The sequence below is a fragment of the Polypterus senegalus genome, chromosome 1, assembly GCF_016835505.1.
Source record: "Polypterus senegalus isolate Bchr_013 chromosome 1, ASM1683550v1, whole genome shotgun sequence".
Lineage (NCBI taxonomy): Eukaryota > Metazoa > Chordata > Cladistia > Polypteriformes > Polypteridae > Polypterus > Polypterus senegalus.
The window spans coordinates 230324720-230352139 of record NC_053154.1 but is presented as its reverse complement, the minus strand read 5'-3'; the positions used below and the strand labels follow the sequence as shown (position 1 = coordinate 230352139).

Sequence of the window (27420 nt, the reverse complement as noted above, 5' to 3'; positions counted from 1 at the left end):
TATAGTTTACAGTTACCACTGAACCTAATATCAACACGTTTGGGACATCAGGGGAGAACTGGAGTACCTGGAGAGAAGTTCAAATACAAACCCCACATACAGAGTGACTGGGCCTGGGCGCTAACTAACAAACAACACTTTTCAATGTTTTTACCTAAAAGAAATTTGAAAAATTGTAAATCTACCACAGGAAACAAAACTGCAGTAGCACTTTGTCTCTAAATATTCCTTGAAATATAAACTTGTTTAAGTTGACTTTTAGTCATTGCAAATATTAGTGCTGTAGTCGGCTATGTAATACACTATCAAATAATATGGACTCTATTCCAGGACTGCATTTGATATTACCCAGCATATTACAGTGCTACAGCTGAACACACGCTCATCTGGCTAGTGACCCTAATCCAGCTGTTTGCCTTTATCTTGTGTAGCTAGTGTGAAGTGTCCAATAACGCTGGTAGGACTAAACCTTAAAACATTTTAGAAGGTTAATGCACTTTTATGAAAGGGTACCACTTGCTATTGAATAACACTATTTTAGGTACAATTTGCTTGTTACCATCTCTGGGTTCAAGATAAAATTCTAATTGGTTCACAGTTTTGACATTATTAATCCTAATAATATGTAGATTATGGAGCTGTAAGGCATTAGCCAGGATTTAAATGTTAAAGTATGTATCCCTGTTTTTATGGTTACACTATTGAAATAACTTTACTAAAAAGAACATCCAAACACTGGTCACATCATATTTTTCTTAGATTTATTTTACAGTCTGTACAACTTAATTATGAAAAACCATAAAAATATTGAACTGTTAAAAGTTTTAAAAAGTGACTTAAGAGCAATGTTACGTTGTTATCAGGTGTAGCAAATAACACTGCTACTTAGAGGAAACTAACCCTTAAGGGGACCATATTCAAAATTTGTTTTGATTGTGACAAAAATTTTCTGTGTGGTATGTTTTAATATAAAAATTGTATTTTTCATTGTTTGCGGCACTCACTCTTATAGTACATATTTCAGCCACACACACATCATTAGTTAAGAGGTCCCAACAAATAAGTCCATGATTTTATACTTCTGGAACAAAGCTGTGTAAACATAGTAAGAAAAGAAAAAAAAACCCAAAACACTAGGCCAGAGTACAGCAAAACTATTCACTGTACTACCAAATATAAGGTACACTGGCAGAATGAAACATGAAATTCTAAATAATGTTCATTAAGCATAGGTTCCCCTTCACTACATTAAAGATAATGAAACAAACAAAAAATAATTTTATTTTGAGGAATTTTAGTAAATAAATTTATAACTACTGTACTGTAGGTGTCTCTCATTATTGTTTTATATATCCAAAATTATTATAACTAATATGAGAAAATAAGCATTGTTTATTTTTGTTTCACAAATTCAGCGAAATAATGATACTTACTGCAAACTCATTGTCTGGATCCTTTTCTCCTTTTCTTACAGGCCTTGAGTACTGAAATTTTTGAACTTCATTTACGGTGTAAAAACTAAAACAAAAAAGTTACATTATCATTCAACTATGCATGTATGCACTTTAAAGCTTCATTAAACTGCTTAATTAAAACTCTTAAGGCAAAATAAGGAATCTATACCTAGAAATTAAGTAAACAAAAAATAAACACACACACACACATACTCATTTAAATATAGTTCATCCTTTAAATGCCAAAGAATTTGCACAGACTTAATTAGATTATTAACTGCAGATCTGCATGACAGTAGAAAATTCCTCATTAGCTATAAAGGACATATTAATCAAATTTTGTACCCTTAGTTTGTTTTTGTATCTGTACTGTTAACTCTTGAATTCAGAAAACACACAAGTCCAAACTATGGTAAAAGAGAATCACCAGAAAAGGCATTCCTTTAGCTGAAGGTTAATATCCTTTTATGATTATGATGTTATCATAACCATATCAAATGAAGTTCCCTTAAAAACAAAGAGGTAGGAAATGTAAGGTCTAAGAAGTTGCAGTATTTATTTTTTGTTGTGGCAAGTACTGTTGTTAACCCGTCACTAAATTAACAAATTTATCATTAGTAATCTTGTTTTGTGATATTTTTCTTTTGTAAAACAAAGCACATTAATGCACATACTGTATGAATTATTTTCAAATGTTTTTTCTATCACAGTAAAAATTATAATACATTGTTTCAAGAGGTAGCGAAGACACTGCCTTTACAAATTGTGGCATGTCACTGGAAAATGATAATACACTCTTGTGTAGGATGGAAAAGAAATAGGAAAATACCAGTTTTGCATTAATGAAACTGAATGCAACTGCCACCAATATATTGTACTCATTCTTCTGATTTTTACATTTCACACTCTATGTTTAACTAAATGAAAAATGAAAAATTATCAAATTAATCTAGCAATCATTGAGCAACACAAATTAAACAGATATAAAAGCTTGATTGCAACAAAATTCTTCATTCTTCAGGAAAAAGAGATCAATCAAAATCAGGCATGCTTTAATCTGAATTAGTTGTTAATCAAATCCTATTTTATATTGATTCTCTTTCCTTTTATCTTAACAGTAAATATTTACATGTAGGGCTTGTGAAGCAAATTCATGAAAATACACATCCACGTGCTGTATGCATCAAGTTATATTTAATAATGAATATCAACAATACAAACTGCACACACTGTGAAGGCAATTTTATAATAACTTTAAAAATGGACATCAGTTCAGCTGTTAACACTTTTTTAAATGGTCAGAGCAATAAAGTCTATAAGGAGTAGAAAACCTCCCAGTTTAATTAAAAATAATAAATTTATTAATAATTTATTACAAAATTATTGGCTCTAATGTTATGGATCTTCAAAAAAAAAAAAAACAAACTATGATTTAAGATCCTATGAAAATGACTGTACTTGGATTCTATATCTAAAAAATTGCCAGCCTACTTGTGGCCCTCCCTGCATGCACCTGGAAATTAAAAAGTCCAATCGTAACTAATGCCAACACTAGACTCTGTAACATGGTAATAAAAATATGACAAGTTGAAGAACATCAAAATGACAACCCCTAAAACAGACCTTCTCAGAACTACATGATGTTAGATGTAGGAAACAACATACTGTAAAGGTTTGCCAATTATACATTGAAGAAATTTCTAGACCCAAGTCACAATTTCTTAGCCACTTAATGTGTGAAGAAGACGTGGACATAGAAGTGATACAAAAAACTCATTTTTTGCAAGATACGAATTGCAAGATATATCCTAATCAACGCTATACAGTATTGTGCAAGAAATCGTAAAATATTCCAAGTCCATTTTGATTAATTACAAAGTAGTACACAAAGACTCTGCTTATAATGTGCACATACTAGCAATAAAACTTAATAAAGTCACAATAGCCGATGTATATAAACCTCCTAGCTCAAATTGGCCTAGCTCTGTATTGCAGATTTTTCCACACCCAATGATTTACATTGGAGATTTAACCTATTATAGGGATACAAATATAATGATGTTGATGGAAATCTACTGCAAGAGTAGATCACACTTCATAACCATCCATCTAATTTACAATGCGAAGGACAAAGGAACCAAGTACAAGTCAGCCAGGTGAAGGAAAGAATACACACTTGACCATACTATTATTACTCGGGGCCAACCAAGTGTGCACAGTATACACAGCAAGATGTCATATCATAGAAGCATTTCTGCATAGTCAGCACAGACCTGCAATACTTAATTATGATATTTAAATACTACTAACAAAATCAGAGCGCCATATGCCTTGCGGTTTGCAAAAAAATTACATACCAGAATGGGACCAATACCGCAATCACCGATATGAACGTCACATACAACAACGAAGCTGCAACCAAGCTTTTAAGACAACTGAATGAATAAAGGAAGAAAAAGAGGCAAGAGGCAGTTGGAAACATTAACTTTACCCACTTAAGTCAGAAGGCATAACATCTTCTACAAAAATGGGGCAGCGACCCAGCTCCAACTCTTACTAATATCAACATAACACCAAACAGCATAGCATATAGATTAAAATGAGTATTGAAAGCAAAAATGGACTCTGAAAATGTCAGGGCAACAAAGAGAAGGTTATGTTTCTCTCAAACTTCCTGAGAGATTTCGCTTCTGAGGAGTTGATCACGGCACTTAATAGTGTGAAGATGGGGAAAGCTGCTGGATTGGACAGAGTATTCTCAGAAAATCTATACTAATAAAAGGCAAAGCCCTCACTGACTGACTGACTGACTGACTCACTCATCACTAATTCTCCAACTTCCTGTGTAGGTAGAAGGCTGAAATTTGGCAGGCTCATTCCTTACAGCTTACTTACAAGTGTATCAATGACAACTTAAAACAGGAGTGGCATTCATGGACCTTACAGCAGCTTATGACACTGTATGGTGTGAAGGGCTGATGCTCAAATTTATGGAGACAACCCCATGCATCAAACTCTGCCACCTGCTCAACAACATGCTTGCTAATTGCTTCTTCATAGTCTTCCTGGGAGAAAGAACAGTGGCTGGCACAGGCAAAACAGTGAGCTCCCGCAAGGAAGTGTACTAGCACCAATAGTGTTTAATCTGTACATCTCAGACATACCTCCTACAAATGCAAAACAGTTCCAGTACGCCAATGACCTAGCACTAACACACCAGGGAAAATCATCTACAGACTGTGAAGACGTCCTTGAGGAAGACTTCCATGTACTGAATTGACTACTTCCACAGATGGCACTTTCATCCCAACCCCACGAAAACTGAGGCATGTGTGTTTCATTTGAATACACAGAATGCACATACACAACTGACAGTGTATCATGATGGTGTACAGATCCAACATGTAGCCAAGCAGAAGTATTTGGGAGTCACACTAGACCGAATGCTCACACTTAAACAAAATCTAGAAAAAGTTGCAAAGAAAACCAGTTTGTGAGTCAGCATTGCTCAAATGCTAGCTAGAACAGGATGGGGTACAGATGCACAAACACTATGTACAGCAACAGCTTCCTCAGGTATAATCAACAGCTGAATACTGTGCACTGGTGTGGCTTCACAGTGCACATATATCAAAAAAATTGATAATTAACTAAATAATGCAATGTGGCTTTCCTCTGCAGTAGTAAAATTGACCCAGCTTGTTTGGCTACCAGTTCTAACCAACATAGTGCCATCAAAATTACGTCATGAAGCTGCCGCTGTACGAGAGCTTACTAAACATTGAGAGTTTGCAAACTCTTTATTATGTGAAGAGATTCAAAATCTACCTGACCTCTGATTGCGTTTATGTAAACCATCCTGGACAGCTTTGACTGGCGTTGAGTTCTGTTTGGATGAGAAGTGGAAACAAATTTGGATGGCTGCAAACCCTGTTAATGCCCACCTCATCAACAATCTGACTACCCAAGTGCCTGGGTCTGAGCTAAGATGACATGAGTGGGTGCTACTGAGTAGACCAAGGAAGGTGCACTTATCTGATGCATAAATGGGGCATCAAAGAAACACCATCATGCTACTATGGAGCTGAGAGGCAGACAATTCAGCACATATTAGACACGTCCCAAAAGGTGACTTGATGCCGGATTAAGTCTCCTACATCAGCTTACATCCACTGCAAAAGACTATCTGCAGAGTCTAAATATTAATTTGTAAATATATAATAATAGTGTTTAAAAAGTCATACAAATATATGGCAAATCATGCTGGATATCTATACTGAAATGGACTGGATAATGTATTAGGAACGAAAGGATGCCACATCGTTTGATGCATATGAAAATTACCAACCAACAGAGGGCTGAATTCAAAGACACCCCAAAAATCAAAGTGAAAAAATGATGCGGCAGGCTAGTCCATTTTGCCGAAATTTCATTGCAACTCAAAATCATACTCAGTAGTTTGTACGAACCCCATGTGCTTGAATGCATTCCTGAGAACGTCAGGGCATACTTCTAATGAGATGACGGATAGTGTCCTGGGGGATCTCCTCCCAGATCTGGACCAGGTCATCACTGAGCTCCTGGACGGTGTGAGGTGCAGCCTGGCGGCATTGGATCGACCGAAACATAATGTCCCAGAAGTGTTCTATTGGATTTTGGTCAGGCGAGTGTGGGGGCCAGTCAATGGTACCAATTCCTTCATCCTCCAAGAATTGCCCGCACACTCTCGCCACATGAGGCCGGGCATTGTCGTGCACCAGGAGGAACCCAGAACCCACTACAACAGCATAGGGTCTGACAATGGGTCCAAGGATTTCATCTCGATACCTAATGGCAGTTAAGGTGCCGTTGTCTAGCTTGTAGAGGTTTGTGCATCCCTCCATGGATATGCCTCCCCAGACCATTGCTGACCCCCCCCCACCAAACCGCTCATGCTGAACAATGTTACAGGCAGCATAACGTTCTCCACGGCTTCTCTAGACTCTTTCACGTCTGTCACATGTGCTTAGGGTGAATCCGCTCTCATCTGTGAAAAGCACAGGTCACCAGTGGTGGACCTGCCAGTTCTGGTATTCTATGGCAAATACCAATCAAGCTCCACCAAAACTATTACTGTTGGATTATCTTTATGAGCAAGAAGGGAAACTATTTTTTTAACTGGACCATAAAAATATGTATATGTTTTCTGAAAATATATAATATGTCAAGAGTGTTTGCAGTTGTAATGTAGGTAGGTAGATGGAAAGTTGAAAAATACTTCAGTGGGGAGCACTCACTCATGGTGATCAGCAGAAATAATTAGATATGTTGTAAGATGCCTTATATTTCAGTATTACTTAGATAACTTGGCTTAGATAACAGAATAGCATTCATGTTGCTGAAGTCCTTTTTTTTGTGATAACAACTATCCAAACATTAATATTCCAAGTGTTAAATTTGCAAGGAAACAACAGCAGGTCTAACTTGTAAGAATGTAAAGAATTTGTGCCTCTTTATACAATCCTTATATTATTTTGCTTGTGTCCATCCGTGCTTGATATAATCAACAGCTGTCACAACTTCTATATTCCTCCACAACAATGAGGTTTGGTCTTAGGCTTATCTTCAAGTCTTCAATGTGACCAATTATCGACTGTGGATTTGACTGTTTATTCGGTGCATACTTTGATAATCTGCGAAACTGCATTATGACACTACCATTTTACACCTCCATTTTCCTACACTTCAACGTAAGCCTCCCGATAAAATGAAAAGGCACGTACAGCCTAGCTGCAACCAACAGAAACGGTCTCGCAGGCCTACATACTCACACCAAAGCACAGAAGCAGAAAAATCTACATCATACCAGACCAACCAGCACAGGCAAGATGCCTTAGAACAACAAAGACGTTTAATAAACCACAGAGCAACACTATCCGAAGATCAGCAACAGCAAGTCTTGAACCTAGACAGTAAAAGAAAAACAAATTACATACACAACCTTTCTGAAGAGCAGCAGCAACTGCCAGACAACAAGAATGATGGGATTCCATAACACTGACAACTCAAAACAAGACATTCCTTTTATATTCTGATGCAGGCAATTCCCCATTTGTTTAACATATTGTATGACTATCACCAAGTCACAAAGACAAATGTTTAATAACTGGAATTTATTTGCCACGCCCTGTTTTTACCCATGGCCAGTTTTACACTACATTATCCAGAGTTACAATCGAAACCCGAGTTAAACATACAGGTACTTGTCAGGAATATTTTCATTGTTTATGCAACACATTGCGTTTTTCCAACAATTATTATAGACATCAGTATACCACATAACCTGACGGCCACATTTCACACATACTGACTTACATGTGCCCTGCATTTCCTGTCTTATCCAATATATTCTGTTAAGCTATTCAAGATACTTTGTATTAAAAATATTCATGCTGTTGTGACTATGATAACATCCCATACTAATCATGTGACTGTTCTAATATTAAGTCCTCTCAAAAGTCACTACTCACTAAAATAATCTCCTTTCTTACTTAACATGTAATGTTCTTCTTTCCATCATCATCATTTCATTAACGCTTTAATTCTTGTGAAATTTTCGCAAGCACGATTTGCTAGTTTGTCTTTAATTACTGAATGCACTGAGCAAATGATGTTGCTAGTACCGATATAAACAGCATTTTACTTGTTTTCAGAAAATTATAATGGGAACAAAAATAGGTAAATGCCGATATCAGCATTCCACAAATACATAACTTTTAATGGCAAAGCTTAATAATACAATGCTAAAATAAAATACCACAGTTTTATATACAAATATTAAACTGTGAAATTAATTTAAGATTGCCTTGGCAGAAGACAATAATGCTATCGGTCTAGTAACTTGCAATCCAAAACATATTTGGCTTTTCAAATGGCTCAATAATTTCAGAATATGAAATGTAAGAAATTTCAGTTATTACTTTAATAGTTGCACTTTATATTGTGCATCATTTAGCAAACACTTTTGCAGAACAGCATTTAACTTGATTTTATTTATTTACTGTACATGCATATAAATACATCCAGATTCTATAATATACATACACATACTGTAATATGCTAAACCTGATGCAAGAAACTGCTCGTGCACACACAGTGAGTGGGGACTGATCGGCCAAATAGCTAAAAACATTAAATACATATCAGCTTACATCCATAAAATGTAGCTGTACACAGCTAATTAAATAATAAATTGTCCAGTACATTCTGTTTTGGTCATTACTGTAATGCTTAACAGCAATGTATTATGAATATATGCAACAATGTATTCTTCTAAAGGACACAAACAGAACTAATATACATTCCATTTTTAGAGCAACACACATTTCAAACAAGAGAGCATGGCTTCACTGTGAAAATGAATGGGGGTAGAATAGCAAGCAGCATAAGACTGAATACCAAAAAGAAAAAAAATATGGGAAAAATGAAATAGAGACACATCAATAAAAATGACTAGCACATAATATAAAACATTGGTCATAATAGGACTTTGTAATAACACCATCACATTGCCAGCACCATGCTTCACAGAAATAAATTGCAATGTCTGTAATGTACTATTTGAATGACAGAGTTATACGCAAGATGTGCGTTGATTGCTTTTCTTAATAGAAACATTCTTGGAAAATTATTACCTCAATATTTGCTCAGATGCAGCCTTGTTCTGAAACTTTGGAGGAAGCTCCATTATTGGCTTTACTGTAAAACACTGAATGTCTTTTACAGAAAGTCAAGGCAGAAACAAATGTAAACTTCTGAAAGAAGAAAACAAAGCAGATGGGAGAAAAACCTTGTCAATTTACAAGTTTAAGCACTGTAGCTAGTGTGTGATACCAATTTGCACTTACACTTTGTTTGCAGGATTCATTTCCCACTAAGAAATCTATTCTTTGACACATTTCTCAGTTGTAAATTACTAAAAAAAATTGCTTCTGTTTGTTGTTTTAAACAATGACTAAAAGGGATTCAGCTGTCTTCATAATATAGCTATTATAAAAAAAGGCTTTAGGTAACACATGCAATAGTACGGGTGCACTTTAAACATGATCTATTAAAAGTTAATATTCTGAATCATTCAATGTAATAAGATATACAAGATTCATTATTAATATGAGGTTTTTTTTACATCTTCTAGTTGTAACTAAGTCAAAACAACCATGGGATAACTGTCTTTGATCAAATAATACTCTAGGTATCTGAACTTTGGTGAGAATAAAATATAAAGAATTACAGTGAATAATTCACATGCTCCTAAGGTTGTGTTCAGAACCGGACAGTTTTGCTTCAGCACAGCAGAACTGCATATTCATTGTAACAGAACACTGATTTTGGTAACAGCATTCAGTTTACATTCATGCTTCCTGGTTCATCACCTAACTATAAAAATCCACAGGTTAACACATACTGTATGTTAATGCCATAAGGATGGATCAAAATGATGAGATACTCTAGAATTTTTCTGTAACCTACTGATTAATGTAGCAATGACATGCCAGCATACAGAATAACACAGAAACTGGTATCCATACTGAACATCCCAGCATCTATATGAAATGTCAGTTATACTGTAATAGAAAGGGATTAGGGGAAAAAAAAAAAGAGTAAAATTTTAGACATAAACTAGAACTGATGAGACATTTATCAATATTAAATAGTAAGGTTTTCAAGGATACACTGTCCTGAGGAGTTTCTTATATCTTCACCAGGTGGAGTTGTTGTTTTCATTTTTTCTGAATTAGGAAACTGAGTCAACAGTCTTGCTTCAAAGTCCTCACGTCGCTCATATTCCTTTCCTCTATAAATAAACATCTTGTTCTAAAATTACATAAAATGTAATATACATATATATATGTTGTTATTGATGCAAAATCCAAGGTAAACATTTAAAAGAATACTGAAAATGTTAATATTACAACTATCATAGATAACTGAAAACAGAAATACTTCATTTTTAAATCGCACTCTTCAGATTGTACCTTGATTCAGAGTGCTGAACATATTACCAAATGCAACAAAAACGATTATATACATTCAGGTACAAAAAGTTTAGCACAGGTATAAAATTTACAAATATTGTAGAAATGGTTAAAAATCCTACCACAGTTACAAAGATGATAACATGAAAACATTCTTTTTCAGGGAAAAGAAATTTTATGCCTGTAGAAATCTCAGACAGGAACCTCTTAATCTTAGGCAGTACAATTAATGTAAAACTCCAATTAATGGATGTTAATTCCTGAAATTTGGACAAACCAAATAAAGTAAATTTGCACTGAGAGGGGAAAAAAGAGCGTAGCACCTTTAAGCCTTTCTTTTATTTACAGTATATGGCCTGTGTGTAACACAGACTTTCTAGGTTTTAATTCTATGCTTGGATTCCTAGGAGGCAAAACTAATCAAATAAGAAATATTCAAGCGTTTCCCACTGTAGGAAGGGTAGGTATTTCGGGGGTGTTAAGACCAGGGATGCAGTGCAGATGGGGATCAGCAAAAAACAGAAGTAAATGCTAGCGACAGTTCTCTTGGTAGGCATGCCCTGACCTTAAAAAAGCATTTTAGAATTGAACATAAGTTAGTGTTGTCCACTGGGAACAAATGAACAGGAGTACAAGTAACAGAAAGAAACACAGCAGGAAGTACAAAAGTAGTAAAAAAAAAGTTGTGAACTTTAAGGAAGTTAAAGTGACACAGTAAGCTAGCTGCACTTTCAATTGTGGTCTTGACTTTTCCAGTGTAGTACTTGATGTGAATTTTAGTAGCTTCAAATAAAGCGTTCAGTAAAACAAAATTGGTGGTAGAATATGTGCAGCACATCATGGAAATGTGTCAGCCACTACCAGTGACACGCCGTGAGTGACTAAAATGACACGAACTTTAAAATGTAATAATAAAAAATAATAATACTTATTTATATAGCACTTTTCCCATGCTCAAGGCGCTTAAAACAAAATTATACAAATACAGGTTCTGCAAAGAATAATAAACAAACCACAGGATATACAAAAACATTAAGTTGAATAAAAGAAACAATAAACAAGAGTATAAAACTAAATTCAATATTAAAATAAATGCCTGAACAAATCAAATAAATTATCATGTAACACCCACACACATTATCCTGCTCATCTGGACAGAGTGCTAAGAGTTAGGTTATGGTAAAAGCCTTCCTGAACAGATGAGTTTTAAGTTGTTTTTAAAAGAATGAATGGAGTCAGCTTATCTAATTAATTAAGGGAGGTCATTCCAAAGTCTGGGCGCTATACAGCTGAAGGCCCTTTCACCCACAGAGTGCAGGTTAGTGTGGGACAAAACAAAATCGGCAAAAACAGAGGACTTTAGTGGGCGAACAGGAGCATACCGATGGAGAACGTCATTGATGTAGTCTGCTGCAAAACCATTTAAAGCTTTGTAGGTTATTAATAGAATTTTATACTCGATCCTGTAAGACACGGGGAGCCAGTGAAGACGAAGCAGGAAGGGTGAGATGTGATTACTGTTGCTGGTTTGTGTTAGGACTCTTGCAGTGAGTTTTGAATCAAATGAAGCTGTGATAGAAGATTTGAAGTGACACCTGCGAGTGGGGAGTTAACAATAATCAATGCGGGATGTGATAAAAGCACAGACAAGTTTCTCGGCATTACAAAAAGGAGAGGAATGAGCAAAACTCAGAGGTTTTATGTTACAGAGGTGGAAGTAAGAAAGTGTCTTTATGTGGTTTATGTGGGTGGAATAAGAAGGGGAAGACTCAAAAATGACACCAAGGTTCCTTGCATTAGAAGAAGGTCTGATGGGATCACCATCAAGAGTGCCTGAGAAGGAGCTCATTTCCTTAAGTTGAGCTTTAGTGCCAATTCGTATGTGTTCAGTTTCGTTGTAATTTAATTTTAAACAGTTCTGCTCCATCCAGGTATTAATTTCACCAAAGTAAGTTGTGAGCTGAGAAAGTTCTGCTGAAGTTTCATTTTTAACATTAAAATAGAGTTGAGTATCATCTGCATATAAATGATAACCAAATGCAAAGCTACAAATAATGGGAATATGTATGCTGCCCATTTTCATCATTACCACTTATAACTATCATAGCCTAAAATATATGGTTAAACAACCAAAGAAGAGATGTTTGCTGGTGCAGAAACTTGAAATAAAAACAATATTCAATACATGTACGTTAAATGATTAATGGCTTCAACTGAGTGTTTATGCCCTGCAGGCCTATGGAAAACAGTAACATCCAGTTATAATAAAATCTATATTCTACAGAAAAAACTAGATACTCAATCGCTATCAGTCACATTTTACTCATTACTTTAAGGAAAACATGCATTTAATTAACAAATAATGAAAATTTTGTATCCTATAAAAAGGGTATAAAGCATCCTGATCATTGTTTTTATTCCAAAAGAAAAAACCCAAGCTAGTCTAAACTAACTCTCAGGTAATCTGAAGTGTCTCTAAATTGTAATATGACTAGAACAGTATCAACAGAAGTTATTTCTACGATTATAATTTTAGTAGTGTCATTAAAATAAACAAAAAAGTGTAGTACTACCATGTTTGACTGGCTGTCTGTTTAAAATACAAATTAAAAACAAATATTAATGAACTTGATAAAGACAAGGATTTCTTCAGGCTTACTTACAGAGGCAGCCATTCAGAATGAGTGAGGAATACTGTGATATTTTTCATAAAACATAATTTTAACATTTCATAAATTTTTAGTGCACTGCACTACCTCACAAAACCTTGGAGCATTTATTCTTCTACAAGAAAAAGAATGCATATGAATCTTGAACAAGGATCAGCACCAATTTTTTTCCATCTATAGAACTAAATTTGTATATTTTTATTCAATTTAAATTGTTATACTCTAGTTTGTGAATGTAAATAGGCTTGCATCCATATGGAAAAACTGTTTTTGAGAGTAGAAAATAAAAACACTACTAATAATGCAATTTATTTCATTGTTATTTTCAAGACACTGAAGAACTGAGTCTTATTCCTGTGATTAAAAAAAATTGCTATATTATTAAATCCGAAAACAAGCACAAAGCCTGTGATAATTTTCTTGTGTTTTATACTTGTAAATACGTGTCGTCTTTCATTTGCTGTGAATTACATGATATTCATTTCCTTTTTATATCCTCAACCAGAGCCACAATGTAGCGAGTGAAGAGAGGAGAGACATGTGCCTGTCTTGGCTGGTTAAATACAAGATGGGCCAGTTCATTCTGGATTATCAGAAGTGGCATGATAGCCAGAAGTGAGCTGCAGTACAGCAGACACGACAAGACCAAAGCCTGGACCAGAAGCTGTGCTGCATACTCTGTCAGATAAGGACTGAACTTGCAGATGTTGTACAACATGAATCTGCATGAACGAGATACGGTAGAAATGTGGTCAGAAAAAGACAGCTGCTCATCAATTACCCCCCAAGGTTGTGAACTGACCTGGTGGGTGTTAGCGACAGTGAGCCAAGCTGTACAGAGATGGAGAAATGAGCAGACTGGTTTGCTGGGATCACAAGCTTCAGCTCTGCAAATGATTAGTGTATCAGTACATGTGCTCCTTGCATTACTCCCAGTACTGCTGGGGTAATAAAAATGTAGGTGGTTTTACTTCAATAAAACAAGTATTGAGTTAGGTTTCGTGTTACTTTAAAAAGTAATTGGACTACAAAGAACATGTTACTTTTAAAATGTTACCCCTGAACTGCTCCTGAGATTGTGCTGCTGATCTTAGCATTCCATGTTCAACCTGTCAACATAAATGTAGTGAATTCTGAAATATTGAGGCAGATCATTTCAACTACGAGAAGGAATAATGTGATTGTCTTAGCATTTGGTTCAGGAAATTTATCTTGTTGATGCTACATGTGGCTGCTGAATGCAAGTGTGGAGCTACACATGCACCGGCTAACAGAGTGAAACAGGCATGTACAGACTATAAAATCCGTAACTGTAACCCAGTTAGGGTTTACATAGCCAAATAACCATATTACTTGAAGAGAAATCTACATGTGTTCACCTGGTTTCTCAGAGATCAATAACCCATTTTAACTAGCCGGAAAAAGGGTTTAAATGGGATTTTAGAAACAAGGTTTCTGTGAATAACAAGGTTATTAAACTGCATATAAACAAACTCATTATTTGCTTATGCTGGTATGATTGCATATGCATGTCTAATAACAGCTAGTAAGTGAGAAGGCATTTTTCCACAGTGATAACAAACATGTGTTCAGACAAAATGTAAAACAGAACTGTTTATAAAGTATGTAAACTCAGTATAGTCAGAATAGAAAGTTCAAATTGTCTTTCAAAATAACCATAGCAAAATAACTGTACAATTCCTTACTAAATGTATTTACATGTGTACAGTGTGAGATTACAAGTAGTAATCAAATGGCTAAGAAACGATTCCTCATGAGTACTACTTTTTGGTAATTTTTGCTGGGCAAGAACGTAATACAGTTGCTCACATGTTATATACTGCAGGCAGTGGTTGCACTATACATTTTCTTTGCTTAGTTGCTTCTATATGGAAGACTGAAATTCATACTGCCGCTTATCACTTTGGATATTAGAGTGCCTGTAAGCAACCAGACTATTCCTATTAGTGCCATTTTTGAAGGGTCACAATAGAATACAATAGAATACCACCATTGGCATACAAAATGATGCTGATAGGTTATGACAAATGTGTTCTGAGATTTTTCATGTAAGGAAGACAGAAGCTTATTAATCATGCTGCTGGAGACTGGCAGCATGATGCATGTTGATTAGCACATGCAAGACAGAATTTCACTGTACTCTGTATGTATGACCATATTGTATCTATAAATATAAATATATATAGCCATTCTCCTTTTAAAGATGCCATGCATAAACTGTTCCACAATGTTTATGTCATTGCGAGACATGGATCAATACTTGACCGGTGATGCACCATTAGCCTCAATTGTAAAGCACCAATGAAAGCAAGATATTTTCTTAAAATTTATAGAAAAAGCTTAACAGGCTTTGTCAATATACCAAGAAAGGCAAATGAGAAGGTTATGAAGGATTTATGTTCCTTCTAACCACTGTAAAAGACTTTTATGGAGAAACCAACATTATTATCTTGGCTCATATAAATGGGCGGGATCAATGTCTGAACTCCTGCCTTCAAGTCACTCAAAGTCAGATCGAAACGATATAACCTGAGATAAAATAAGGTACCATTTCTCCAGATAAAGTTTGTCAATCCCATTTTGGGGATTGATTTAAGATTAGGTTGAAAATGCCAAAGAAATTTTTGGAAACAAATATAAAATTTCATTATTAATATGATCTGTTTTTTTTGTTGTTTACTTGTAGAAACTCAGTGTCTGTGAAAATGGAATATCTGCATTTTAGAAAGCGGGACTGACTAATGTCTCGGATGGAAGAACTTGAAAGGATTCCTACCTCTTGTAAATAAAGTAATCCCTCCTCGATCGCGGGGGTTGCGTTCCAGAACCCCCCCGCGATAGATGAAAATCCGCGAAGTAGAAACCATAAGCTTGTATGGTTATTTTTATATATTTTAAGCCCTTATAAACTCTCCCACACTGTTACATTATTAGAGCCCTCTAGACATGAAATAACACCCTTTAGTCAAAAGTTTAAACTGTGCTCCATGACAAGACAGAGATGACAGTTCTTTCTCACAATTAAAAGAATGCAAATATATCTTTTCTTCAAAAGGAGTGTCTGCATCAGGAGAAGAGAATTTAAGAGAGAGCGCGAGCGCTCGCAAAGAAAAAGCAAACAATCAAAAAATCAATACGTGTCCTTTTAAGTTTGCCGAAGCACCGCAATAAATAAAGCGGCATTTTTCAGAGGAGCGTCAGTATCTTCTAAGCAAACAGCCCCTCTGCTCACATCCCCTCCGTCAGGTGCAGAGAACGTCAGAGAGAGAGAGCGAGATTAAAGCAACAATTAAAAAATCAATACGTGTGCTTTTAAATATGCCGAGCACCACAATAAAGCAGCATTTTTTAGAGGAGCGTCAGTATCTTTTAAGCAAACAGCCACTGTGCAAACAGCACTTCTGCTCACAACCTCTCCGTCAGGCGCAGAGAATGTCAGAGAGGGTGAGAGAGAGGCAGAGACAAGCAAACAATCAAGCAGTCAAAAGAATAATCAAGCATATCTTATAGCATTGAGGAGTTTTAGTTAATATGTAATACATGCTCTGATTGGGTAGCTTCTAAGCCATCTGCCAATAGCGTCCCTTGTATGAAATCAACTGGGCAAACAAACTGAGGAAGCATGTACCATAAATTTAAAAGACGCATTGTCCGCAGAAATCCGCAAACCAGCGAAAAATCCGTGATATATATTTAGATATGCTTACATTTAAAATCCGCGATAGAGTGAAGCCGCAAAAGTCGAAGCGCGATATAGCGAGGGATTACTGTATACCCACAATAAACTGCACTTTTACCACACTGACCTAATGTGATGGCAATGGGTAAGATGAGAAGGTGTTTGCAGTTAAGCATATGTAAACATAAAGTTAAGCATATAGTGAAATAAGTTAATATATTAAGCAAGTTAAGCATGTATTTCAACTTGAAATATTAACTTTTTGTTAATTTATTGGTATCTACAACATTGCCATGGCTTGCATTTCTGAATATTGAATGTATGAGTTAACTAGGCATGGCAAGACAGGTTTTCCATTAAGACATAAAGTCTTGACAGATTTAAAGGATACTGATGAAAATCATTTGTAGAACTAAGTGTCAAACATTTTGGTTGAGGTGTAAATTCTATTGAAATATGTCTATCTCCTTGAAAATCAACTTATGAAATTTCTAAGGCATAGTGATAATGAGACACACTGGATAATGGCAAAATACTAGTTGCTAATTAGATTTTTTTTCTTTTTCAAATCTGATTTTGACAGCAATTTGCAATCAAGGAAACTTCTCTAAGAATGCAGCTGAGGATCAACATACAACGTGATGAACCGTAGCATTCTGGCACAGAGAGAGATTACTAAAATCATGCACTCTGTTTCCTAAAATTAAAAGGTGATAGCTGTCAAGCAGATTGATATTGCACAGCCTGAGGTAGTTCTCTCTTGAAAAAGATTATGTGGGCAAAGTTGTGTGTAACTATTAAAAAACAAAATTGAATACTTGATTTATGCAGTATGCATGTGCCACACATACAAATCTGCCTTTATTATACTAAATCAGAGCCTACATTTATATTCCCACCCTTTCAAATCAGAATCAAATACACCATATACTTGGAACAGAAAGCACCAACTATGATATGGCCAGTATATCTTACTGTGAATAAGTTACATAAAATGATTGCCACAAGCAAATTTTATCAAGAGCTATGGGGAATGGGAGCAGAAATAAACACACTGGGTAAATTACATAACAAGAATTGCACAGAAGTAGTAAGGTAGAGCCTGCAAAGGAAATTTATGTGACACAGAAAGAACATTTAAACTGAAGGCAGCCTGGTCCAGAACACATATGGGCCTAAATCAATATCAACTGAAAAAACATCCAAAACTGAGTGTATTCTGCTCCTGTAAACATCTGAAGTTTGCCTGTAATCAGAAATGTAAATGATAATTACAGAATTTTAAAGGTTATGGCAATGAATCCCTAACAAATCATAAATCTTAATACATAAATGTAATTAAAATCACACCCCATAGAGCTTATAGAATTGCATATAATGCATAAAGAAAGGTTTTTCCTCCCTTCTTAAGAATGTCAGAAAAAATCTGATGAGAACAGGAGATTTTGGGAAATTGGCTTGTCAATGACAACAATTCATCTAACTCGGAAAAATAATAAAAACAAAATGATCAGGTCCAGATTTGAAGTTTCCCTACTATCTACTATACGTTTTCTGTGTATTTACATATATTCAGTTATAGCATATAGTATTTTGAATTAACAGTGATGCATCTTATGCATGTAGTGCACATAAACAAATTAACATAAAATTAACATAAGCGGCACTCACTTTTAAGCTTTTGTTTGCTGCAAAAAATAGGCAATAAGAGTAAACCAATTAGCAACATACCTGCAAATATCAAAGTGAATTAATAATTTGTAACCTACTGCTGAAATACACCACTATTAAGAAAAAAATATCTTAAACACATATTTTGATACTTTGACAGGCTAAGCATAACATATGCTTATATTATTACCACACTAACACATTCAATAATCAAAGGTAATCAAAAATAGAATATAAAATATTGCCCACTTCATAAATATGTTCATGAGTAGTATGTTAACTATTTCCTACATACAGTGCATCCGGAAAGTATTCACAGTGCATCACTTTTTCCACATTTTGTTATGTTACAGCCTTATTCCAAAATGGATTAAATTAATTTCATTCTTCAGAATTCTACACACAACACCCCATAATGACAATGTGAAAAAAAGTTTACTTGAGTTTTTTGCAAATATATTAAAAATAAAAAAACTGAGAAAGCACATGTATATAAGTATTCACAGCCTTTGCCATGAAGCTCAAAATTGAGCTCAGGTGCATCCTGTTTCCCCTGATCATCCTTGAGATGTTTCTGCAACTTAATTGGAGTCCACCTGTGGTAAATTCAGTTGATTGGACATGATTTGGAAAGGCACACACCTGTCTATATAAGGTCCCACAGTTGACAGTTCATGTCAGAGCACAAACCAAGCATGAAGTCAAAGGAATTGGCTGTAGACCTCCGAAACAGTCTCACGGCACAAATCTGGGGAAGGTTACAGAAAAATATCTGCTGCTTTGAAGGTCCCAATGAGCACAGTGGCCTCCATCATCCGTAAGTGGAAGAAGTTCGAAACCACCAGGACTCTTTCTAGAGCTGGCCAGCAATCTAAACTGAGCAATCGGGGGAGAAGGACCTTAGTCGGGGAGGTGACCAAGAACCCGATGGTCACTCTGTCAGAGCTCCAGAGGTCCTCTGTGGAGAGAAGAAAACCTTCCAGAAGGACAACCATCTGTGCAGCAATCCACCAATCAGGCCTGTATGGTAGAGTGGCCAGATGGAAGCCACTTCTTAGTAAAAGGCACATGGCAGCCCGCCTCGAGTTTGCCAAAAGGCACCTGAAGGACTCTCAGACCATGAGAAACAAAATTCTCTGGTCTGATGAGACAAAGATTGAACTCTTTGGTGTGAATGCCAGGCGTCACGTTTGGAGGAAACCAGGCACCGCTCATCACCAGGCCAATACCATCCCTACAGTGAAGCATGGTGGTGGCAGCATCATGCTGTGGGGATGTTTTTCAGCAGCAGGAACTGAGAGACTAGTCAGGATAAAGGGAAAGATGACTGCAGCAATGTACAGAGACATTCTGGATGAAAACCTGCTCCAGAGCGCATAATATATATTTATATAATATATTTGCAAAAACTTCAAGTAAACTTTTTTCATGCTGTCATTATGGGGTGTTGTATGTAGAATTCTGAGGAAAAAAAATGAATTTATTCAATTTTGGAATAAGGCTGTAACATAACAAAATGTGGAAAAAGTGATGCGCTGTGAATACTTTCTGTATGCACTATAGGTAACCATTTACAGTAAGAGAACATCAACAGAATCCAAAAATAGTACAAACATAGTACACTCTGCCTTTTCATCATCAACCTACAATTTAAAACAGGTTTCTTCCAGGTGGTTAATTAAATTTTGTATTTTTGCACATAAACATATGGAAGCAAACTATAACAAGGGAAATCAGAACAAAGTTACACTTGTGATAAAGCATAAAGAGAACAAAACCTATAAAACAACCATATTGCAATACTTGTCATACTGGACAAGAAATAAAAAATGTGAAGTTGATCATCCCAAGCAGGACTAAACAAAATAAAAAGCGTCTGCCTTCTCATTTGTGTAATTCTCCCTACACCTTTCATACAATATAGAATTCAGAATAATATTTAATGCATCAGGCTTACATTTTTGGCATCATCAAAGTGTTAGATCATTACTAACAAATTACTCTATTATAAGCATATCTAATTTCACCCTGAATGTACTGTGTACGTAGCTTAACCAACTTTGGGGAATTGCATGGCAACAAATTATTCCCTGAGCCATATTTGGCTGTGTACTCCATTAAACTGAAACAGAACTTACATTACTTTCATTCACATTATGTGGTTGGTTTCCCTTAATAGATTTCAGTTTGTATTACAAACAATCCATATTAAGCCTTTAAATTGTCAATGTTAGTAAACTAAAATACATACAAAAGAAATAATCTATTTAAATCACAAATTTAATCAAAATTAATAATACTCAAAATAATACAGATCTCAGGTATAAAATACACAAGAGTAGCAGTTATTCATTGATCTCTAAGGATATGTCAAGAAAGAGAAAATGCAAACATACAACAAACAAGTTAATCTAGTTCACTGCCATGGGGAGACAGAGCACAAGCTTACCGACACTTATTCAAATTAGTTTAATTGGCAAATCTAAATTGGTCCTAATACACGCAAGTTCACAGTGCCTGAGCCTATCCCAGTAGAATCAGACACAAGCTAAGAACATATTCCAGACAGTATACCAGTCAATTACTGGGAATACTTATGTACATTACACTTAATTAATACTGGGCCAAATTAGAAATGCAAATTTACCACCATAAACATTTGTAGGATGCAGAAGGCAACCTAAAGCTTGACAGAGGTCAGGTCAGGTTGGCGATTCTTCAAAGAGACACAGTACCAAAGGAGTCCAGTTTACGTCAAAGGTACACTGGATAGCGTCCATGTCTCGCAACCATATAGCAAGACTATATCGATATCTAAAGCATGATAGAAACATGTACAAAAACAAGGAAAATGGTAAAACTCTTCAGAGTCAATTGTTGTACTGAGGTTTAAGCTCAGGACTCAGGGGCTATGAAACAGCACAACACTGAGTAAATATTTACATGCAATCTGAACAACATATAAGCCATCAGGGAATGTTGGCTTCTAGAAATGCAGTCACACTACAAATTACGTCTTGTACCTCAAACATCAATTTGGAAAATAAATTTGCATCTAGTATTATTTACAAGGGAATTTCAAATAGACCTCATTAGAAGAGAGAGTAAAGATGAAGAATGGCATGAATATTTGAGATGAAAGTATACATGTGTTAAACTGAGGTTTTAGACTCTTAGTAAGGAGGGATAATTCATTCCACCAATTAACTTATAATTGTGACTCTCTAAACTCTCTGACCAACAGGTTCTCTCACAATGCACACCCAATGTTCATACCCAGCCAATCTGCATTATGAAAAAAATCACTGCATCACATAAAAACATGTTTTAAACAATATGTCACTGCAGGTTTTTCATTATATTTTAATATTATACTGGGCACCATTTGCTGCAAAATTAACCTTATTCAAATTATTACTTGTATAAACTGTCCTGAAATTTACCTAAGCAAAAGCTAGAGCCAACATCATGGAAACTGCATCAGAGAACATGTCAGGATCATCAGGATCAAACTCCTGCCCCAAGCCTACTGTAGCACATTTCACTTCTTTTGATCACATCCACACTGATCTGTCTGTCTTCTGTCACAAGGATTCAATTTTAACAGCAACAGAAGCTGAATACTTTCTTATACTCTGTTCCCACATGCCCCCAGCACTGGATGACTAAGTTTTTTTCCTTATATATTTTCTCAGCTGGCTGTTTTATTGAATCACTCTTATTTTTTATTTTCTCTACCTTCCCAACTTTGCATAATCCTTTAAAGGCATAAACGTAATGAATGCTCAAAGGCCAAAAAATCTCCCAAATTCTTTTAGAGTGGAATTTGTTTTCACATTTTTTTTAAATTTTTGACTCAAAACAACCTTGTCAGATCATTTCAATTACAAATAAAAGTATAAATATGCTCAAATGTAAAGCAATATCTAGTCCTCCATCATGGAACTTGCATGATTCAATTCAAGGATCAGTTTAAGACTGAGATTAACTGAGACTTGCTTTTTTCGACTAATATTAAGCTATGCTTGAAGCTGCTGTACTGTTAGGTGCCTACCATGATTTCTTTTGCAATTTCTCTAAATTAAATGCCTACAATTAAAGGTAAGAATGCACTGTATTATTTTATTTGTTAATTGCAGTTTTTTTTGCCATTAACACTATAATATTGTCCAAGTAGTACTTCAGAGGGTGTAGTAACACAGTCTGTTACAAGTCTGCTTTAAGACAGACAGAGGGTTTTTAAGTAATCAACAGAAGTTGAGACACCTGTGCAAATTGTCTGCTTCACTTGAAAGGCTTAATTTATTTTAATTACTTCAGAACATTTGTAGATTGTAACCTATTACTTGTTCCATGAGGAAGGCCCATTTGTAATATTCTACTGTTTTTTTCTGTCTTGGACTTCTGGCAGTTTACTTACCTTTTCACCACTTTTGGTCATTCATTGCATTTCAACTGATTAAATTTGAAGAAAACTGAAAAAACTGAGGTGTTCTAAAACTTTTGATTAGTAGTGCATATATAAGAAACCAGTTTGAGATGATTTGAGCTTTGTGACATGGTGCACCTGAAGTACACATGGTTGGGATGGACATGGTCAGTAACAATACTGTGGTAGGCTGTGACATCTAAACAATGCACAGTTGGTACTAAGGAGCCAAAAGTGTGCCAAGAAAGTGTCCCCCACACCATTACACCACCACCACCGGCCTGAACCGTTGATATAAGACAGGATGGATCAATTTGTTCATGCTGTTGATGTCAAATTCTAACTCTACATTCAGAATGTCGCAGCAGAAATCAAGACTCATCAGACTTGGCAATGTTTTTCCAATCTTCTGTTGTCCAATTTTAGTGAGCCCATGTGAATTGTAGCCTCAGTTTCCTCTTCTTAGCTGTCAGGAGTGGCACCCGATGTGGTCTCCTGCTGCTGTAGCCCAACAAAGGCATTTTTGCCACAAGAACTGTTGCTCACTGGATACTTTCCCTTTTTGGACTATTTTCTGAAATCCTAAGGGTGGTATTCTGTGAAAATTCCAGTAGATCACCAGTTTCTGAAATACCCAGACCAATAATCATGCCACATTCAAAGTCACTTAAATCACCTTTCTTCCACATTTGGATGCTCAGTTTGAACTTCAGCAGGTCATCTTGACAATGTCTACATACCTAAATGCACTGAGTTGCTGTCATGTGATTGGTTGATTAGATACTTGGAGATGAACAGGTGTACCTAATAAAGTGGCTGGTGAGTGTATATTCACACAATCTTCCACAGCATGGACTTCTGCCAGCTCACCTTTTCTATATTGTGTGAAATTTACTTCTGCACTTATTCTAACTTCTCCTTTTATCATCTTGGCAAAAATAATTATATTAAGGATAAAGATACTAGTTCCTCAAACATAACTGATTTGCATTCACTAATTACAGAATTATAATATATTGAACTTACTACTTCCCTATATTATGGTACTTTATACAGTATGCATATATATAGCACACACATTTACAAATATATATATATATATATATATATATATATATATATATATATATATATATATATATATATATATATATATATATATATATATATATATATAAATAAAACTATATAACTATATATAATTTTGCAATGTCAGTGAGCGACTTGGAAAGAGTTTCACAGTGGAAAGGACTTTTGAAAGTTCATGCAATTACTGTAAGTGCCAGTGGGAACATCTTCTCAATAAAAGGTTTTGTCAGAAGCTGGCAAGAAAAAAGAACACCATAAAAGCATGCAGCACACAAACCAAAAGGCCATACTGCTCTTTTTAAGTGTTTAAAAGACTGTGCAGTTCTGCTCCACTCTTGAACTGCTGCTGTGAAAAAAGAGACAGCTAGATAGACAGATGCAAATATAAATAAAAGTTTAAAAATCACTAAATAAATAGAATTCTTACCCTAATGAATGTTGGAAATCCCTGGCCGTAGTACCCTACTGCAAAATAATCTGGCTTTGGCCTTATCACTTTCACTATACTTTCATAGAAGTGTGCTTGTTTTTGCTGGAAAAAAAGAACAGTTCAAATTAGGTTAATAGAGTGTCATTGTGATGACAAGTTTTGTTACTGCTTACTGTTCAGAGATACACAAAATTCAAAAAAATATTCACCATTCATCAAAGGCAGGTTTACAAGTACTTACCAACAGCGTACTCAGTTGTTCATAATCAAACATTTCTGTTTCATACTGCTCTGAAAGTTCTTTGCCCAAAGATATAGCCTCTTCCCACATCTAAAATAAATAAATAAATAAAAACTTAACTCTTCTCAACTGCTTAAATGTATTTTCATTTTTTCTGTTTAGGAAAATTTATGAAATAATGGTGTGACTCAATCTGGCTGGATCTTAAATATGATAAAGACCTTATGCAATTTGCTAATGTATCATATTTTACAGCTATTTCACTTGAAGATATTCCTACTAATACAGATAGTAGAGGACAAGTTAAATACTAGTGTATATATGTTTGAAGCACATAAGTCCTGATATGATTGTAAAATCATATAACCAGCAATAATTTTATAATTATACTGTATGTACTTCTCTTCTAACATGCAGGAAATACAGATTCAATAATGTATAAATAAACTAAATAAACTGACAAGTTATGTTCTCCTTGTCCTGTTTTACCACAAGCATCCACTTTCATATTTTTTATTTTTTCCACTTTAATTTTTAGGAATATTTCATTCAAATTGACAATATGCACCAGGAAACCTATGCCACTATCATAAGAATTTTAATAAAAATAGTGCAAAATGAAAATGCTAATGGTTTGATTTTACAATCTAAAACTATAATCAGCTTTGAACGCCAGTGCTACTAATTACAATTATGCCTAAAAAGAAAGCCTTCCTGTTAAATCAGAATGTTCTGAAAAGAGTACAAATCAGCTTCACACTACCAAATATCTTTTAATTTTCATGGCATGTGGGAATTATAGAGAGATGCTTGAAAATATTTATAACAAGGAGAGTTGACTGTCACTGTCAGATTTCAAGGGTACCTCTATGCCTTTGTCACAAGAACAATAATAAAGCTAAACACCACCTTTGGCTGTGACAAGGTTGAATTGCTGGGGTTTAGATGTGTATTGTCTACACATTTCAGAGAGGGTGATGCAATAAGAAAACAGTTAAGAACCACTGACAAGAACAATTTTATATTATTATCATCTGTGCTGCTTACATTCATTTCCATCATGTTGTTTTACAATTCACCTCCTGGAGTGAGTTAACACATTTAACTGTAAAGCTGGGTAGGGAATGTTTAAATAATTTTTAAAAATTTTAAAGCTCCTTAACTACATTAGAATCATAAAACACAGAAACATAAGAGGTTTCACAAATTAAATTAGACCATTCCATCAGATCAAATTAATTTAGACGGTTAAAACTTAAGTTGTTTCAGTACCTCTTTTTCAAAATTGCAAAAGATTCCCCTTCAACTAAACCTGCAAATTTGATTGAAATTCCCACAATTTTTTATGTAAATAAGTGCTTTCTGATTCCTCCTTAATGTCTAACAGCAGCCTAGAGAATGTGATTCACTATTTAATTTTATGAATTCTGCAGGACCTTCATTGACGCAGTCTTTTTTTTTTTTTTTATTTCCTAAGGACCGAACAGGTTTAATTCCCTTAGCCTGTCAAGAGTAGGACATGCCCATTACTTCAGAGATCTTCTTGCTTGCTCTTCTAGTGCAGGATTAAACCTGCTATTTTCTTTTCCGGAGTTTTGATCAGAACTGAACTCCAAATTTGGCCTCAAGTAACACATTACTGAACTTAAGCATAACGCCCCTTGATTTATATTGAACAATTTTTAATATAACCTGTCATTTTCTTTTTCTTTTTAATTGCCTCTTCACACCACCTACACAATAAAACATTATGTCAATGTAAACACCTAAATTCTTTCAGCAGTTGCTTCATTTGGACCAGTGTTAACAATCTTGTATGTATATGAAAAAGCTGTAATCTATAAATGAAACTGACTGCCAAGGCAAAATTTAATATGTGCTGTATTGACAACATAACTAGTTACATATCCCATGAAGCCCATGCAGGTGTACATAAATGTTGCAATAATGAAATTAACCTGTGGTCACATAATAAAAGTAGGAGTTGCTTCTGTTCAGGCTATAACTCGGGACAACGTATACCATATAAAGACAGCTACCCAATACCTGACATTCTGCTGTCTGTAGGATTCATCTCACATTACACTCTTTGAACCCCCTTTTTTTAGTTTCACTGACCTGCTGTTGTTTTAATTCTAAACCTAATAGTTGTGGCTATGAAGGCTTAAAAGGTGGATAATATTTAAAAAGATTAAATTGGCTGAGAATGGGATTTAAGTTGAACGTTATGGTAGCAAAGTGCACTTTGTTCCATGAATAAGTGCTGCAGTTTAAAAAAATGTGTGTCAGAAATAAGTGCCTAGGTGGGGCTGGCTTTAGAGGATTATTAAGGGCTTATACCATTGCTTTATCCACAGATATCCGATTGGCCACCGTGTGGACACTGCCTACAAATACAACAAAATACAACAAATTGTCCCCAAAATAGCAATAAGTAAATAAAATATAGATCATTGTGAAGAAAGAGTGCCAATCTGGCTTGTTCCACTGTTTGAAGATGCGGCTCTGGGCACTGTGGGAACGTCTTTTTGTTTTCTGATTAGGGGAAGGGTTAGGTGCTTTTAAGGCTTGTTTTAAGATTGTTGCTGAGCACACGGCTAATTTTCATGCATAATCAGTCATGTGATGCTGCATTGTTAATGCGTGGCAGTACTAGAAATACTACAATGCTTTATTTATTTATTTTTATTTTGCAGAATGGAAATCTGGCAGGGTTTCACTGG

The 27420-nt window shown here is 35.2% G+C and overlaps 1 protein-coding gene across 1 annotated transcript in view; it reads right to left on the bottom strand.

Moving 5' to 3' along the window:
* The window catches only part of dock1 (dedicator of cytokinesis 1), a 710521-nt gene that overhangs the window by 90082 nt on the left and 593019 nt on the right, over positions 1-27420 (bottom strand). The window contains exons 40-44 of the mRNA XM_039774569.1: positions 24698-24787; positions 24454-24558; positions 10166-10307; positions 9128-9209; positions 1434-1518 (exon numbers count right to left, since the gene is read on the bottom strand). Coding sequence (XP_039630503.1) covers positions 1434-1518; positions 9128-9209; positions 10166-10307; positions 24454-24558; positions 24698-24787 — 504 coding nt within the window. The remainder of the gene's footprint in view (positions 1-1433; positions 1519-9127; positions 9210-10165; positions 10308-24453; positions 24559-24697; positions 24788-27420) is intronic.